This window comes from Kogia breviceps, chromosome 14 (assembly GCF_026419965.1).
Source record: "Kogia breviceps isolate mKogBre1 chromosome 14, mKogBre1 haplotype 1, whole genome shotgun sequence".
Classification (NCBI taxonomy): domain Eukaryota; kingdom Metazoa; phylum Chordata; class Mammalia; order Artiodactyla; family Physeteridae; genus Kogia; species Kogia breviceps.
Genome location: NC_081323.1, coordinates 85,412,354 through 85,430,438, shown reverse-complemented (window position 1 = coordinate 85,430,438; position 18,085 = coordinate 85,412,354). Strand labels below are relative to the sequence as shown.

The 18,085-nt window shown below is 46.7% G+C and overlaps 1 protein-coding gene across 11 annotated transcripts in view; it reads left to right on the top strand.

Moving 5' to 3' along the window:
- Positions 1-12,514, top strand: part of TRRAP (transformation/transcription domain associated protein) — a 110,481-nt gene extending 97,967 nt beyond the window's left edge. For 9 of the 11 annotated variants that reach the window (XM_067012268.1, XM_067012275.1, XM_067012274.1 and 6 more), the window contains 3 exons: positions 9,278-9,481; positions 9,566-9,760; positions 11,529-12,514. In XM_067012268.1, coding sequence (XP_066868369.1) covers positions 9,278-9,481; positions 9,566-9,760; positions 11,529-11,813 — 684 coding nt within the window. In that variant the 3' untranslated portion in view covers positions 11,814-12,514. Of the gene's footprint in view, positions 1-9,193; positions 9,246-9,277; positions 9,482-9,565; positions 9,761-11,528 lie in introns of those variants that run through there. The other 2 variants (XM_059036763.2, XM_067012276.1) reach the window with 2 other exon arrangements.
- The last annotated feature ends 5,571 nt before the right edge of the window (positions 12,515-18,085 follow it).

The window sequence follows — 18,085 nt, the reverse complement described above, 5'->3', positions numbered from 1 at the left end:
GCAGGTTCACTTGGCCAACAAACCAGGTCTAGGTGATGGGAGGCTGTCTCCCCACGTCTGTCTCCCTCGCCTTTGTCTGGTTTGCTGCAGGGCCTTGAGGTACCACACAGTCTCGGTACCACGTGTACATTCTAAGATACAGAAAGTGGGGAACCCTGAAACACGTCGGGCCGCCTGTTTTTGTCGCCCAGGCTGGCAGTACAGTGCCCCCCGCTGAGTCCTGGACGGCTCTCGGCTGCTCCCGCCAGGTGGACGAAGGCCCCTCTCCACCTGCAGGTTCCTGCCCTTGATGGGTAGCAGGGCAGGGGTGGCCCCTGGATGAGAAGGTTTTATCCAGAATTGTCTGCGTCACCAAGAGGCAGCCCTTTGGGCCGTTCTCTGGATGCCTCTGGCGTCCTTCCTGTGTTTCCCGAGAGGGCCTCGCAGTTTCTAGGAGAGACACCCCAGAGCTGGGAGCTGTGACTTGCCTCTGTTCTCCCGGGGACTGGCCTACGTTAGTCTGGGTCCCGGAGGACTTGGTTTAGGAGGGTGGAGCCCACAGGTGCTCGTTTCACCCGCCACGGCCGTGCTCGGGGCGCAGGGTCTGGCGTAAGCCTCCATCTGCTCGCCGGTGAAGCAGGTGGGGTTCCTCTGTTCTGGTTGGCCTCTGTGGCGCATGGGCAGTTTGGGGGTGTTTGGGAGAGATGAATGGATTGGATTCTTGAGGCTGCATGTACCTTTGACAGTGTGGAAGCCAGCAACTCCTATCTGCAGATACATGGCTCCCTCAGAATGCCCGCCCTATCGCTTTGTAAAGATGGAGCTGATGACCGGTCCAGCGTAGAAACAGTGCTAGGGTCCTGCTGGGCCGGCTGGAGATGCTGACGATACAAATAATCCCAGCTTGGTTCCCTCTTCTTAGTCTTTGTCCCCTAGTTCGTTTTGCCATTAACTCTGCTGCTTCATCCTTTGCAGTTTTTTATAACACCTTTGGGTATTATAATTGGGATATTATTCACATGCCATAAAATTTCCCCTTTAAGATGTACGATTTAATGTTTTCAGTATTCACAGAGTCAGTCACCACCACTGTCTATCTGGAAAACGCTTCATCACCCGAAAAAAACTTCGTGCCTGTTACTAGTCGCTCCCTTTTCTTCTCTGTCCCCACCCCTGGTGACCACAGATCTTTCTGTCTCTGTGAATTTGCTCATCCTGGACGCATCGTGTGATCGGAATTGTACAACACGTGGTCTTCGATGTCTGGCTTCTTCCGTTGAGCATGTTCTCAAGGTTATCTGTTTTGTAGCCGGTGTCAGTAGTTTGTTTCTTTTTATTGCTGATTATTCCCTTGTATAAATACAGCACATTTAATTTATCTGTTCATGAGTTGATAGACCCTAGCTTCTTTATATTGTTATGATTAATGCTGCTGTGAACATTTGTGTACATGCTTTTGTGAGGGCCTGTGTTTTCATTTCTCTTGGATAGGTACCTAGGAGTAGAATTGCTGGGTTGTATGGTAACTCTTAGGTTTAACATTCTGATGAACTGCCAAACTGTCTTGCAAAGTGACCGCAATATATGAGGGTTCTAATTTCTCCACAGTCTTGCCAGTGCTTAGCATCGTCTGGCTTTCTGATAGTAGCCATCCTCCTGGGTGTGACGTGCTAGCTCATTTTGGTTGATAACCAGTGATGCTGAGTATTTTTTCATTTGCTAATTGGCTGTTTGCATATTTTCTTTGGAGAAAAGTCTGTTCAGGTCCTTTGCTTGAGTTTAAATTGGGTGATTTGTCTTTTATTGTTGATTGTAAGAATTCTTCATATGTTCTGGGTGTAAGTGACTTGATAGAGGCGACTTCACCTTCTTGGCTGTGTATTGGCCATGTTGTCCTGCTTCTTTTCATGCCTCATCATTTTCTGTTGAAAACTGGATGTTTTGGATAATATAATGTGGCAACTATAGAAATCACATCCTTCCCCCCAAGGCTCATTGTTGTTTCTGTCTGTTTGTCTCAGCGACTTTCCTGGGCTAATTCTCTCCAGGGTGCCATTGAGGAATATCCAAAACCAAACTCATCAACTCTCCCTAGAGGACCTGACCGCTCCCCACACAAATGCAGCCACTGAGGTGTCTCCCCAGTTAGCCCAGCGGCCAGCCAGTCATTTACAGAGATATTCTTTTTCTTTCTTTGTTTTGAATTTTTGAATTTTATTAATTTTTTTATACAGCAGGTTCTTATTAGTTATCCATTTTATGCATATTAGTGTACATATGTCAATCCCAATCTCCCAATTCATCACACCACCACCACCACCCCCGCCCCCGCCATTTTCCACCCTTGGTGTCCATACGTTTGTTCTCTACATCTGTGTCTCAATTTCTGCCCTGCAAACCGGTTCATCTGTACCATTTTTCTAGGTTCCACATATGTGTGTTAATATACGCTATTCATTTTTCTCTTTCTGACTTACTTCACTCTGTATGACAGTCTCTAGATTCATCCACATCTCTACAAATGACCCAATTTCGTTCCTTTTTATGGCTGAGTAATATTCCATTGTATGTATGTACCACATCTTCTTTATCCATTCGTCTGTCGATGGGCATTTAGGTTGCTTCCATGACCTGGCTATTGTAAATAGTGCTGCAACGAACATTGGGGTGCATGTGTCTTTTTGAATTATGGTTTTCCGTGGGTATATGCCCAGTAGTGGGATTGCTGGCTCATATGGTAATTTTATGTTTAGTTTTTTAAGGAACCTCCATACTGTTCTCCATAGTGGCTGTATCAATTTACGTTCCCACCAAGAGTGCAAGAGGGTCCCTTTTTCTCCACACCCTCTCCAGCATTTGATGTTTGTAGATTTTCTGATGATGCCCATTCTAACTGGTGTGAGGTGATACCTCATTGTAGTTTTGATTTGCATTTCTCTAATAATTAGTGATGTTGAGCAGCTTTTCATGTGCTTCTTGGCCATCTGTATGTCTTCTTTGGAGAAATGTCTATTTAGGTCTTCTGCCCATTTTTGGATTGGGTTGTTTGTTTTTTTAAAATATTGAGCTGCATGAGCTGTTTATATATTTTGGAGATTAATCCTTTGTCCGTTGATTTGTTTGCAAATATTTTCTCCCATTCTGAGGGTTGTCTTTTCGTCTTGTTTGTGGTTTCCTTTGCTGTGCAAAAGCTTTTAAGTCTCATTAGGTCCCATTTGTTTATTTTTGGTTTTATTTCCATTACTCTGGGAGGTGGATCAAAAAAGATCTTGCTGTGATTTATGTCAAAGAGTGTTTGTCCTATGTTTTCCTCTAAGAGTTTTATAGTGTCTGGTCTTACATTTAGGTCTGTAATCCGTTCTGAGTTTATTTTTGTGTATGGTGTTAGAGAGTGTTCAAATTCCATTCTTTTACATGGAGCTGTCCAGTTTTCCCAGCACCACTTATTGAAGAAGGCTGTCTTTTCTCCATTGTATATCGTTGCCTCCTTTCTCATAGATTCGTTGACCAAAGGTGCGTGGGTTTATCTCTGGTCTTTCTATCCTGTTCCATTGATCTATATTTCTGTTTTTATGCCAGTTCCACATTGTCTTGATTACTGTAGCTTTGTAGTATAGTCTGAAGTCAGGGAGTCTTGATTCCTCCAGCTCCGCTTTTTTCCCTCAAGACTGCTTTGGCTATTCGGGTCTTTTGTGTCTCCATACAAATTTTAAGATTTTTTTGTTCTAGTTCTGTAAAAAATGCCATTGGTAATTTGATAGGGATTGCATTGAACCTGTAGATTGCTTTGGGTAGTATAGTCATTTTCATAATATTGATTCTTCCAATCCAAGAACATGGTATATCTCTCCATCTGTTGGTACCATCTTTAATTTCTTTCATCAGTGTCTTATAGTTTTCTGCATACAGGTCTTTTGTCTCCCTAGGTAGGTTTATTCCTGGGTATTTTATTCTTTTTGTTGCAGTGGTAAATGGGAGTGTTTCCTTAATTTCTCTTTCAGATTTTTCATCATTAGTGTATAGGAATGCAAGAGATTTCTGTGCATTAATTTTGTATCCTGCAGCTTTAACAGATTCATTGATTAGCTCTAGTAGTTTTCTGGTGGATTCTTTAGGATTCTCTATGTATAGTATCATGTCATCTGCAAACGGTGACAGTTTTACTTCTTTTTTTCCAATTTGTATTCCTTTTATTTCTTTTTATTCTCTGATTGCCATGGCTAGAACTTCCAAAACTATGTTGAATAATAGTGGTGAGAGTGGACATCTTTGTCTTGTTCCGGATCTTAGAGGAAATGCTTTCAGTTTTTCACCTTCGAGAATGATGTTTGCTGTGGGTTTGTCATTTATGGTCTTTATTATATTGAAGTAGGTTCCCTCAGTGCCCACTTTCTAGAGAGTTTTAATCATAAATGGGTGTTGAATTCTGTCAGAAGCTTTTGCTGCATCTATTGAGATGATCATATGGCTTTTATCCTTCAATTTGTTAATATGGTGTATCACATTGATGGGTTTGCATATATTGAAGAACCCTTGCATTCCTGGGATAAATCCCACTTGATCATGGTGTGTGATCCTTTTAATGTGTTGTTGGATTCTGTTTGCTAGTATTTTATTGAGGATTTTTGCATCTATATTCATCAGTGATATTGGTCTGCAATTTTCTTTTTTTGTAGTATCTTTGTCTGGTTTTGGTATCAGGGGGATGGTGGCCTCATAGAATGAGTTTGGGAGTGTTCCTTCCTCTGCAGTGTTTTGGAAGAGTTTGAGAAGGATGGGTGTTAGCTCTTCTCTAAATGTTTGATAGAATTCACCTGTGAAGCCATCTGGTCCTGGACTTCTGTTTGTTGGAAGATTTTTAATCACAGTCTCAATTTCACTACTTGTGATTGATCTGTTCTTATTTTCTATTTCTTCCTGGTGCAGTCCTGGAAGGTTATACCTTTCTAAGAAGTTGTCCATTTCTTCCAGGTTGTCCATTTTATTGGCATAGAGTTGCTTGTAGTAGTCTCTTAGGATGCTTTGTATTTCTGCAGTGCCTGTTGTAACTTCTCCTTTTTCATTTCTAATTTTATTGATTTGAGTCCTCTCCCTCTTTTTCTTGATGAGTCTGGCTAATGGTTTATCAATTTTGTTTATCTTCTCAAAGAACCAGCTGTTAGTTTTATTAATCTTTACTATTGTTTTCTTTGTTTCTATTTCATTTATTTCTGCTCTCATCTTTATGATTTGTTTCCTTCTGCTAACTTTGGTTTTTGTTTGTTCTTTCTCTAGTTCTTCAGGTGTAAGTTTAGATTGTTTATTTTCGATTTTACATTTACTGAGGCTTGATTTGTGACCCAAGATGTGATCTATCCTGGAGAATGTTCCATGTGCACTTGAGAAGAAAGTGTAATCTGTTTTTGGATGGAATGTCCTATAAATATCTATTAAATCTGTCTGGTCTATTGTCTTTTTTTTTTTTTTTGTGGTACACGGGCCTCTCACTCTTGTGGCCTCTCCTGTTGCGGAGCACAGGCTCCGGACACGCAGGCTTAGCGGCCATGGCTCGCGGGCCTAGCCGCTCCGCGGCATGTGGGATCTTCCCAAACCGGGTCATGAACCCGTGTCCCCTGCATCGGGAGGCGGACTCTCAACCACTGCACCACCAGGGAAGCTCCTGTTGTGTCATTTGAAGCTTGTGTTTCCTTATTAATTTTCTGTTTGGTGCATATATATTTATAATTGTTATATCTTCTTGGATTGATCCTTTGATCATTCTGTAGTGTCCTTCCTTGTGTCTTGTAACATTCTTTATTTTAAAGTCTGTTTTATCTGATATGAGTATTGCTACTCCAGCTTTCTTCTGGTCTCCATTTGCATGGAATCTCTTTTTCCCTCCCCTCGCCTTCAGTCTGAATGTGTCCCTGGGTCTGAAGTGGGTCTCTTGTAAACGGCATATATATGGGTCTTGTTTTTGTATCCTTTCAGCCAGCCTGTGTCTTTTGGTTGGAGCATTTAATCCATTCACGTTTAAGGTAATTGTCGGTATGTATGTTCCCATTACCATTTTCTTAATTGTTCTGGGTTTGTTTTTGTAGGTCCTTTTCTTGTGTTTCCCACTTAGAGAAGTTCCTTTAGCATTTGTTGTAGAGCTGGTTTGGTGGTGCTGAATTCTCTTAGCTTTTGCTTATCTGTAAAGCTTTTGATGTCTCCAATGAATCTGAATGAGATCCTTGCTGGGTAGAGTAATCTTGGTTGTCGGTTCTTCCCTTTCATCACTTTAAATATGTCCTGCCACTCCCTTCTGGCTTGTAGAGTTTCTGCTGAGAAATCAGCTGTTAACCTTATGGGAGTTCCCTTGTATGTTATTTGTCGTTTTTCCCTTGCTGCTTTCAGTAATTTTTCATTGTCTTTAATTTTTGTCAATTTGATTACTGTGTGTCTTGGTGTGTTCCTCCTTGGGTTTATCCTGTATGGGACTCTCTGCACTTCCTGGACTTGGGTGGCTATTTCCTTTCCCATGCTAGGGAAGTTTTCGACTATAATCTCTTCAAATATTTTCTCGGGTCCTTTCTCGCTCTCTTCTCCTTCTGGGACTCCTATAATGCGAATGTTGTCCCAGAGGTCTCTTAGGCTGTCTTCATTTCTTTTCACTCTTTTTTCTTTATTCTGTTCTGCGGCAGTGAATTCCACCATTCTGTCTTCCAGGTCACTTATCCGTTCTTCTGCCTCAGTTATTCTGCTGTTGATTCCTTCTAGTTTAGTTTTCATTGCAGTTATTGTGTTGTTCATCTCTGTTTGTTTGTTCTTTAATTCTTCTAGGTCTTTGTTAAACATTTCTTGCATCTTCTCGATCTTTGCCTCCTTTCTTTTTCCGAGGTCCTAGATCATCTTCACTATCATTATTCTGAATTCTTTTTCTGGAAGGTTGCCTATCTCCACTTCATTTAGTTGTTTTTCTGGGGTTTCATCTTGTTCCTGCATCTGGTATATCGCCCTCTGCCTTTTCATCTTGTCTGTCTTTCTGTGAATGTGGTTTTTGTTCCACAGGCTGCAGGATTGTAGTTCTTCTTGCTTCTGCTGTCTGCCCTCTGGTGGATGAGGCTATCTAAGAGGCTTGTGTACGTTTCCTGATGGGAGGGACTGGTGGTGGGTAGAGCTGACTGTTGCTCTGGTGGGCAGAGCTCAGTAAAACTTTAATCTGCTTGACTGCTGATGGGTGGGGCTGGGTTCCTTCCCTGTTGGTTGTTTGGCCTGAGGTGACCCAACACTGGAGCCTACCTGGGCTCTTTCCTGGGGCTAATTGCGGACTCTGGGAGGGCTCACGCCAAGGAGTGCTTCCCAGAACTTCTGCTGTCAGTGTCCTTGTCCCCAGGGTGAGCCACAGCTCCCACCCCCCACCCCGCCTCTGCAGGAAACTCTCCAACACTAGCAGGTCGGTCTGGTTCAGTCTCCCCTGGGGTCACTGCTCCTTCCCCTGGGTTCTGATGCATACACTGCTTTGTGTGTGCCCTCCGAGAGTGGAGTCTCTGTTTCCCCCAGTCCTGCCGAAGTCCTGCAGTCAAATCCCACTAGCCTTCAAAGTCTGATTCTCTAGGAACTCCTCCTCCTGTTGCCAGACCCCCAGGTTGGGAAGCCTAACGTGGGGCTCAGAACCTTCACTCCAGGGGGTGGACTTCTGTGGTATAAGTGTTCTCCAGTCTGTGAGTCACCCGCCCGGCAGTTACGGGAGTTGATTTTACTGTGATTGCGCCCCTCCAGCCGTCTCGCTGTGGCTTCTCCCGTGTCTTTGGATGTGGGGTATCTTTTTTGGTGAGTTCCAGTGTCTTCCTGTCGATGGTCGTTCAGTAGTTAGTTGTGATTCCGGCGCTCTCGCAAGAGGGAGTGAGAGCACGTCCTTCTACTCTGCCCTCTTGAACCAGTCACATACAGAGGTTTTCTTAAATGCAGTAAGTTTCCAGCCTTTTTCGAGGGCCTGTGTGTGTGTGTGTGGAGGGGGGTGGGGGTAGCTCACCACTCGGCCGCAGCCTTCGCCGCCTGCTTGTGCAGAATCTCACTGTCAACCAGAAGTGAGGGCGTGGGCCTTCTGCGGCGTCTCAGGAGCGTGAGGCTGGCCTTCAGGGTTCCCGGGAACGCGGTGGAGCTTTCCAAAGCCCCCACGTCGTCTCACTCCCCAGCTTGTCCCTGGTCTGGCCGCCTTGCTGTGTGCTCTGAGTTCAAACAGACAAGCCCGGTAGATGGGGTTTGTTTTTTCCAGAAGCTGCCGACAGGCCACCAGTGACCCGCAGTGCCCTGGGGTCCGGGCCTTCCTGGGCTCAGCGCTGGTTCTGCCCCCGCCCCGGCGGCTGTTAGGCTGCTGGCTTTGACAGCTGCCGAGGACGCAGGGCTGTTGGTTTTCAGGCCCACTGTGGAGCTGGGGAGGAAGGGATGGGAACAGCACAGTTAAACTGCCACGAAGCTCACTGTTCTCACCAAGATGCAGCCTTCTTTTTCTTGAATAAAAGTTGCTCAGATTGTTGCAAGCCTTTCATTTCCAGAGTTCTGGAAACGTTTGTTTTGATGGGTTTTGCCAGTGTTCCCGTTGCATTTATGGAGCAGTAGGTATTGGAAGTCCTCAGCCTGCTCTCTCAGAAGGGCTTCTTTCCGTTTTGCTGATGAAATGAACAGCAACAGCGCGTGATTGGAAGTCCGCATGGTTCTTGGTTGCTCACGGCCTGCATACTAGTGGTTATTCAGAGCACACGGGTGTGACTTAGCCCAGAAGAGACCTGTATACCTTTACCAGTTGGTCCAACAGGAGCCATATTAACTCAACGAACTCTTTTTTGAGACCATCTCTAAATACGTGATGTTTGAAACAGTATTGTGAGTCTTCCAGTGCAGAATTCCGTTTAAAGTGTTGTGTAACATCTAATCTCATTTTAAGACTAGCTCCTTCCGTTTATAAAACTTTTGTCTTCAATATTCCTAGTTGTGGAGTATCCAGCTGTTCTTCTGATCTTCTGTTCACCGGCCTGGTATAGTCTGTAGTTGGTGAGCTATAGTCTATTCAGCTAATCGCCTAAATTCTTGGTGAGACAGACCATCACACATCATGCAGCTGAGGCTTTTATTGACAGATGAGCTGCAGTGTTGCTTCGGCAGGAGACACGGAACCTTGGGGGGAAACGGTGACCAGTTCCGTGCGTCCTCGTGATTAGTCAGATGGCGCTGCGTGTGTGTTTGTCAGCAGAGCTCACCCAGGCGGTGCTAAGCAAGAGGGAAGTTACAGTGTGAGAGCTGGATGGAAGAGTCATGGAGGGACGTGTCCTTCCAGGTCCTTCGAGACATCCTCAAGGAGGTCCAGGGCAACATGGTGCCACGCAGCATGCTGAAGGAGTGGGCTCTGCACACCTTCCCCCACGCCACCGACTACTGGACCTTCCGGAAGATGTTCACCGTCCAGCTGGCGCTCATCGGCTTTGCGGAGTTCGTCCTGCACCTCAATAGACTCAACCCCGAGATGCTGCAGATCGCTCAGGTAACCTGCCGTGAGCAGCCAGCCCTCCTGCAGGGTCTGCGTCCTACTGTTGCCGGGTCTAAAGCGTCTCCTTCTGGACTTTAGGACACCGGCAAGCTGAACGTGGCCTACTTCCGATTTGATATAAACGATGCAACCGGAGACTTAGATGCCAACCGTCCCGTCCCTTTTCGCCTCACACCCAACATCTCTGAGTTTCTGACCACCATCGGTGTCTCTGGCCCGCTGACTGCGTCCATGATCGCCGTCGCCCGGTGCTTCGCCCAGCCCAACTTCAAGGTAGGTAAGGGGTCGTCTTGCGAGGAGCACAGACTGGGTAACTGCACGTGGTGGGCTCACGGGAGCCCCTGATCCGCAGACGAGGCAGGAGGCGGGAAGAGCTGTTGCTGCTGTGCATTCACGCTGCATTCACTGGGGAAAAGGGGTTTAAAATGTTCTCTGTCCGTGAGTGTTTAGGATGCTGAACCCAGTTTACAAAGAGCAATCTAGAAGCCTCTATTGGACAATTTCCCCAGCTACTACCTCTGTGTATCGGTTTTGTTTACTCCATTGTATAGCTACCTTCAGTTTCTCATTTTGCAAACCTTTCTGCTTAAGAGGGCAGGTGTGTCCGTGTCGGATGGCGCCTGTCTTACTGGGGCTACAGTGACGGGCCCTAAACAGACATGACACGCGAGGCAAATAGTGAACCCCCGTGAGATGCCACGTGGCAGATGCCCTTGGCCACGCCAGGGCTGTGACACTCTGCGCCCGGCACTGTGCTCGGGGAGGACAGACAGGGATTCAAATCCAGTTCATTCTCACCCTGATCCTCTCTCTCCACAGTTGGGGACGGAACACAATTTACTTTTATTTTTTCTTTTAATTTCTGAGACCAGCTGTACTACTATTTATTTGTTTGTTGTTTCCCCAGATAAGCAGTCTGTGTCTAGAGAAGGCTTCAGACAGCAGTTGCTTTCGCAAAACACTTCCATAGAACAGGTTTTACATGACGGAATAATCTCTTAACTGTGAGCCAGAACTTTGTGCTCTTTTTAATCTTCGGTTGCACATGCCCATCAGTGTGGGGTGCTGTTGTGGGAAACAGTGCTGAGCTGTTATGAACATGAGTGAGAACAAAGAGCCCTACGGTTCCTTCTTGAGAAAGGAGTCTGCTCTTACGCAGGGAACAGCAGTGCACTTTTATCCACTTTGGCTTAAGGCTTGAAATATGCAGTTCTCGTTTGTTTCCAGAACAATTGTTTCTATGCAATCAGGGCAATCCTTAGAGTGGCATTTAATTGAAAACTTTAGAAAGAGTGAAGAAGGCCCTCCGTATATTAAAGGCCTGTTACGACTTGGAACAACACCGGCAGTTCTGTGCAGTCTGAGCCGGTGCAGACGGCAGGGAACTGGGCCTTCTCCAGACTCTGGGCGCAGGTGTAGTGACTGCCTTTACGTTAGGCTAAGAGAGAGGCCATGCTGTGCGGGACTCTCCTTTAAAAACACATTCTGTTGGGGCCAAGTAACACAGAATAAAAGCCTCAGCCCGTCCGTCGAAGTTACTTTTAAGCGGCCCTGCTGCCTCACGAAGCTCCCGCGTCCTCTCATGGTGACGACGGGCTGAGGTCCCACGTTGCGGTTCGGGAGGACCTGTGCACGGTGTGTCTGTCGTGGGCACGCCATCTTGTCGGTGATGTCAGTGCCACCGCCGGCCTCTGGGTCCCCGGCCCTTCTCCTCCAGCCCCCTCCCCCGGCGCTCCTCCCCTTCCTGCTGCGGCCGCCACCTCCCTCCCTGTGGGCCCAGTTCCCACAGTCCCCTGACCCCAGGGGGAGCGGCAGCTGCCGGCCCCGCCCTCCCTCCCCCTCCCTCTTTCTTCAGCTTAGAATCCGCGGGTGTCATCACGCGTGTCTGGCTGCGGTGGCCCCACCGGCGTGCCTGTGGTGCCTGGCCCCGGGGGCTGAGGCCGGTGGCCCGTCGGCCGCCACGGCTGAGCCCCTCGCCGGGGAGCCGCCCTCGGGGCTGTTGTTGGTTAAGCGCGGACCGTTCTGTCCTCTCCCCACCCAGGTGGACGGCATCCTGAAAACCGTGCTTCGGGACGAGATCATCGCTTGGCACAAAAAGACGCAGGAGGACACGTCATCTCCTCTGTCGGCCGCCGGGCAGCCCGAGAACATGGACAGCCAGCAGCTGGTCTCCCTCGTGCAGAAGGCCGTCACGGCCATCATGACCCGCCTGCACAACCTTGCCCAGTTCGAGGGCGGGGAGAGCAAGGTGAACACCCTGGTGGCCGCCGCCAACAGCCTGGACAACCTGTGCCGCATGGACCCCGCCTGGCACCCCTGGCTGTGAGCTCGGCCGCGAGGGCGCCTGTCCCCGCTGCTTGGAGGGGGTGAGCCTCGGGAAGGTGGGGCCGTTCGAGCTGGGGGCCGAGACGCACCCACAGCCTTTAAAGTAACCTTGAAAGAAGCCAGGGTTCCCTGGCGTGGGGTCTGTGAATTCTTTTCCATTGAGTTCCTCCCTCTGTGTGAACGTACAGATTGGACTGTCGAAAACGTTTCTGTGTCGTCGTTTTTAACTTTCAGAAGTTACACATCCCAGGAGCTTCGTGCTTTTGTACAGAACTTTGTAACAAGTGTACAGAAAACCCACTTGGTTAGAGAACAGGAACTTACGAAGAAACCGTGTTGGCTTTTCTCTGAGCACAAACTTTTACGCTGTACGTAGCGGGCCTCGGGAGCCTCCCTGAGCAGCCGGCTGGATGGACGAGGCCCCCTGCGCGCGGAGCCGGAGTCCTCCCGGGAAACAGAACTGGGGAGCTGGCGGCGAGCCTTCCTTTACAGGCTGGCTCTTTGGATGCCTTCTGGACGTTTGCCGTCACTGTACTTGGAACAAAGCAACCCTTTTTCCTTCTTAATTTAGAAAGAAGCAACGAAGGTTTGTTGGTTAACTCCAGTCTGTTACGTTCACATTTTTATAAGTATGAACCTTGAGAATGCTCTATCTGAATTTGTACAGTGTGATTTTTTTAGAATAAATATTTTATAAAAGGATGAGTTGTTTCTGTGAGGTGTTCCCTCGGCCCCCGGCCAGCGCGGCCTGCGCCCCAGTGTGGCTCCACGGTGACGGGCACGGCGTCCAGACAGGGTCTCGGCCGGGACCTGGGTCTGAACCACTCGGCATGTGCTGTGATGCTGACCAGAAGTGCTGGTTCTGACTGGTGGCGTCAGAGATGCCCAGAGATCTGGTCCCTTCCAGCTGTGTTCACGTGTTTCAGGGCTGCTGCTGTGTAACCTGTGTGCGAAGCGGAGACGCCCAGAGGCCTCATCCCGGACCTGCATCCGCGGCGGGGCTGTTCCCGGTGTTCCCGGGAGCCCCACTCCTCGCCCTCAGCTCCGCCAGCTTATCCTGCAGCCCCTCCATCGGCACCTCAGGTACGGAGTGAACCGAGCAGCAGAGCCCTGCCCTGGAAAACACTGGAGGGACGGTTCCCCAGCGCAGGCCGTACTGTCAGCAGGACGAGAAACTGAGGCAGGACGGAGGAGGAGGGGGTTGTGACTTTAAAGTTACGATTCTGAATTTAAAAGGACTCGCCCCTTTGGGAAGTGTACCACATGTGCAGTGAGCAGGACAGCCTCTGAACAGCTCAGGGCCCAGACAGCAAGGCCCCCTTGGGGCCGGGGCCCTCGACCCCCAGGCCTGCCCTGCACCCCAGTGTCCCAGGCTAGCACAGGGTGAAGCCTGCAGCTGAGTTCACCCAAACCTCACCACAAGTCCAGTCCAGGGGGCGTAAACAAACGTGCTAGAAGCAGCGAAAGCGTGAGACTGGGGTGCCAGCACATTTGGGGTGGGTGGGACCAACGGCTACAACTTGAGGTCACTGTGCTAGTCTCCAGTCCTGGGAAATAGGTGGGCCCGCAGCCCCTCCACTGCACAGAGAAGCGCAGCTCAGCGTGAGCAGCTCCTCCGCGGTCCAGGGTCCCAGAGCCAATCGTGGAGGAACAGCCTAAACCTCATCCAGCTTGACTCTGGCCCCCGAGGCTGCACCCTGGAGCATGGATGGAGGCTGAGGGGCCGGGTTTTGCCCAATTGACTGGACTCTCCCGTTCTTTCTTTTGTTTTTTTTTTCTTTCTTCATAAATTTATTATTTTTTGGCTGTGTTGGGTCTTCGTTGCCGCGTGCGGGCTTTCTCTAGTTGCAGCGAGCAGGGGCTACTCTTGGTTGCGGTACGTGGGCCTCTCATCGCAGTGGCTTCTCTTGTTGTGGAGCACGGGCTCTAGGTGCATGGGCTTCAGTAGTTGTGGCGCGCGGGCTCAGTAGTTGTGACACGCGGGCTCAGTAGTTGTGACGCGTGGGCTCAGTAGTTGTGACGCACGGGCTTAGTTGCTCCGCGGCATGTGGGATCTTCCCGGACCAGGGCTTGAACCCATGTCCCCTGCATTGGCAGGCGGATTCTTAACCACTGCGCCACCACGGAAGTCCCTCTCCCATTCTTTCTTTGGAGCTAATTATGAGTTATTTTACAAACACTTGGCTGTTTTTGTGAGAAAGCATCTTGGATTGCAAAATGACAGGAACCTGTATCTAAAATGACAGGTGTCATCATGCTGTCAGGCTGGATGGTGAAGACGCCCATCTGTCTGTCTGACAGTCCTCACTGTGCAACAGGGTCTCGCGAGCCGGGGTCGGGACTCATTTGAAACAAGCCACTGAGTTGCCCTTGTGCGCTTGGAGAGTTGGCGTGGAGGCTGGTGGTTGCGAGGACGTGTGGATGCCGGTTGGGTGAAGGGAACATTTGTTTCTTAGCCTCGATAGTCAGGAGTCTGGAATCGGTATCCTGGTGAGAAGGGCCCGGGTTCCATGCCAGGCTCGCCCACACTGTGTCCCAGGCACTGACCCTGTTTCCTAGGAAAACCAGCCTCTGAAGAGCCAGGGCAGGAGAGAGTTCAGTTCCCCACTGGAGACCCAGCATCTCCCGAGTGCTGCCTGAAAGTCGGAGTTGGGAGTCCTGACCCAGTGCTTCAGTGACCAGGAGCCTCTGCATTCTTCCCCAAATGTGGCCACCAAGGAAGGTCAGAGAAAGAGGTCGTGTGGGGAACCACACATGGTATATGCCCCTGATTCTCCAATCACTGTTTCAAAGTTAGTACGATTGTTAGACTTCTTTTTAACTGTAAAATATGTATAACAGAATTTACCATTTTAACCATTTTTATGTGTACAGTGCAGTGGCACTGAGTACATTCACATCGTTGTGCAATCATCACCCCCTTCCATCTCCAGAACTTTTTTTTATCATCCCAAACAAAAACTCTGTTCCCATTAAACACTGTCTCCCCATCCTCCTCCCCCGCAGCCGCAGGCAAACACCCCTCTACTTTCTGTCCCTGTGAATTTGACTACTGTGGTAATCTTACATAAGAATCACAGGATATTTGTTCTTTGGTGACTGGCTTATTTCACTTGGCATAATGTTGTAGCGTGTGACAGAATTTCCTTCCTTTTTAAGGCTGAATAACGTTGCCTTGTGTATATATCACATTTTCTTTCCCCATTCATCCATTGATGGGTACTTGGATTGCTTTCATCGTTCGGCTATTGTGAATAATGCTGGAATGAACGTGGCTGTTTTGGGGGGAGTCGAAATACCTGTTCAGCTCCCAGCTTTCAGTTATTTGGGGAATATATACAGAAGTGGAATTTCTGGATTACATAAGGTAGTTCTATTTTTAATTTTTTGGAGAACCTCCATATAGATTTCCAGAGTGACTGCACCATTTTACATCCCTACCAGTAGTGCACGAGTGTTCCAATTTCTCCACATCCTTGCCAACACTTGTTTTCCGATTTCAAAAAACAAAAAACAAAAAAAACTTTCTTTTATAAGAACCGCCTAATGGGTGTAAAGCAGCATCTGTCTCATTGTGGGACTGGTTTGCATTTCCCTCATTATTAGTGATGTTGAGCATATTTTCATGAGCTTGTGGACCAGTTGTATCTTTTTTGGAGAAATACAAATTCAAATCCATTGTTCATTGTTTTTGTTTTCTTTAAGTTGTAGGAGTTCTTTATATATTCTGGATATTAAGCTCTTATCAGATACATGACTTAACAGATCTTTTCTCCCACTCTTTGGGTTGCCCTTTCATTCTGTTGGTAGTGTCCTTTCTTGCCCAAGTTTTAAATGTTTATTAAGTTCAATTTATCTAGTTTTGTTGCCTGTGCTTTTTCGTTTCATATCCGAGGAATCATTGCCAAATCCAATGTCTTGAAGCTTTTCCAACAGTGTTTCTTCTAAGAGTTTTATAGTTTTAGTTCTTACATTTATGTCTTTGATCCATTTTGAGTTTTTATACATGGTGTGAGGTAAGGGTTCAGCTTACCCACATTCTTTCACGTGTGGATATATGGTTTTCCAAGCAACATTTGTTGAAAGACTGTCCTTTCCCATTGAGTCATCTTGGCACCCTTGTCAAAAATCATTTGGCCACATACGAGGGTTTATTTCTGGGTTCTCTATTCCATTGGTCTGTATGTCTGCCTTTTTGGCAGCATCATACCATGTTTATTACCGTACCTTTGCAGTAAATTTTGAAATCAGGAAGTGCGAGACCACCCACCAAATTGTTCTTGTTTTGATTGTCTTGGCCAGTTGGGGACCGCTGTGATTCCATAGGAGTTTAAGGGTGAATTTTTCTATTTCTGCAGAAGCGTTGTTGGGATTTTTATATAGGTTTGAGTTTGAATCTGCAGATCATTTTGGGTAGTAATGATGTCTTAACATTAGTAAGTCTTCTTACTCATCCCGGAGTGTCTTTCCACTTATTTGTGTCTCCTTTCTTTCACTTTATAGTTTTATAGTTTCAGTGTACGAGTCTTTTATTTCCTTGGTTAAGTTTATTCCTATTTTATTCTTTTTAATGCTACTATAAATGGAATTGTTTTCTTAATTTCTTTTTCAGATTGTTCGTTGTTAGCATTATATAGAAACACAGTTGGTTTGTGTTGATTTTCTATCTTGCAACTTTGCTAAATTCATTTTTTTAGTGTTAGCAGTTTTTTGGTTTGTTTTTATCAGGAAGAAAACCATTTATTTTAAAATAGTGTTGGCAAAAATTTTCTTTGGAAGAAAACCATTTTAGTTGTTGGACAAACGTGGTAAAAAGTATGAGAAGGTAGGCTTCAGTCTAGTTTCTTGAAGGAACGGTAAGAACCAAGTAAGAGCTCTCTGAAATGCTTCACTTAAAAAGAGCATCATGGGGGGATAGAATAAAAGATGTAAGTTGGGTCTTGAGGAAAAGGTGGGACTTGAGAAACATGGAAAAAGACAGGAGCGAACCAGGAGACAGTCTGCACAGGTGGTGGATACTTCAGGAGGGAACAAGGAGTATTTCCACAGGCACCTGGGCCTCCTCTGGCTAATGAGCTGCTAACTGGGATGGGGAGGGGGAGAGGAGAAGGTCAGAACCACGGGTAACAAGCACTGGATTATGAGCCACTGTGAGCTGGTGCTGAAGTTTTCACCCATCATTAGAAAAAATCAGTGCACCAAAGTGAGGTCTTCATAAAAGACAACCAACACAATAGTCTTTTATTGTGAAGAGTTTTGATGTTAAATGTCCTTTTTAAATGAAACTTTGGTGATAGATAATTATTATCTGGTGAGTATATTTTACTGGTCTATAAAACAGAGAAGTTTGGGAAATACTAGTCTAAACATCTCCTGGCTATATGAGATTCCTTATCACTAAAGTAGTGTAAGATATTTTTCACCTGTAGCTTATATTTAATTCCAAAATCTAATTAAGAGTCCAAAAAAAACAAACGTGTGGGCCTATATCATGTGTATGTATAGATTAAAAAAGCTTAAATAAAACACCACCAAATAAAATTCATGACTATTTTTACCCCTATGCCTCATAATCGTAATATGATAAAACAATTGTGTGCGACACAACCTAGTTATGTTATTCTTTTTTATATTTCTGCATAACATGTATTCTTTTTAGTGAATTGTCTAGTTACTATATTCATCTTGAATCTACCTCTCTACCTTCAAATATTATACTTCACCTGTAATGTAAGACTCTTACAACTGTAGACTTCCATTGCTACCCCCCATCCTTGGTGCTGTTGTTACGTACTTTATTTCCATATGATATTGGCTCTACAATACATCATAGTTATTTTTGCACTAGACCATGCATTCTTTTTTTTTTTTTAAATTTAATTTATTTTGTCTTTGGCCGTGTCGGGTCTTCGCTGCTGCGCGCAGGCTTTCTCCAGTTGTGGCAAGCGGGGTCTCCTCTTCGTTGCAGTGCGCGGGCTTCTCATTGCAGAGCGTGGGCTCTAGGCACGAGGGCTTCAGTAGTTGTGGGGCACAGGCTCAGCAGTTGTGGCACAAAATTTTGGTTTTTTATGGCTTAGTATTCCATTATATATGTGTGTACCCCATCTTTATCCATTGGTCTGTTGATGGACACTTAGGCTGCTTCCGTATCTTGGCTATTGTAAATAATGCTGCTGTGAACATGGGGGTGCGTGTATCTTTTCGAATTGGTGTTTGTGCTTTTTTTCAGGTATATACGTAGGAGTGGGATTGCTCTCTTTTTAGTTTTTTGAG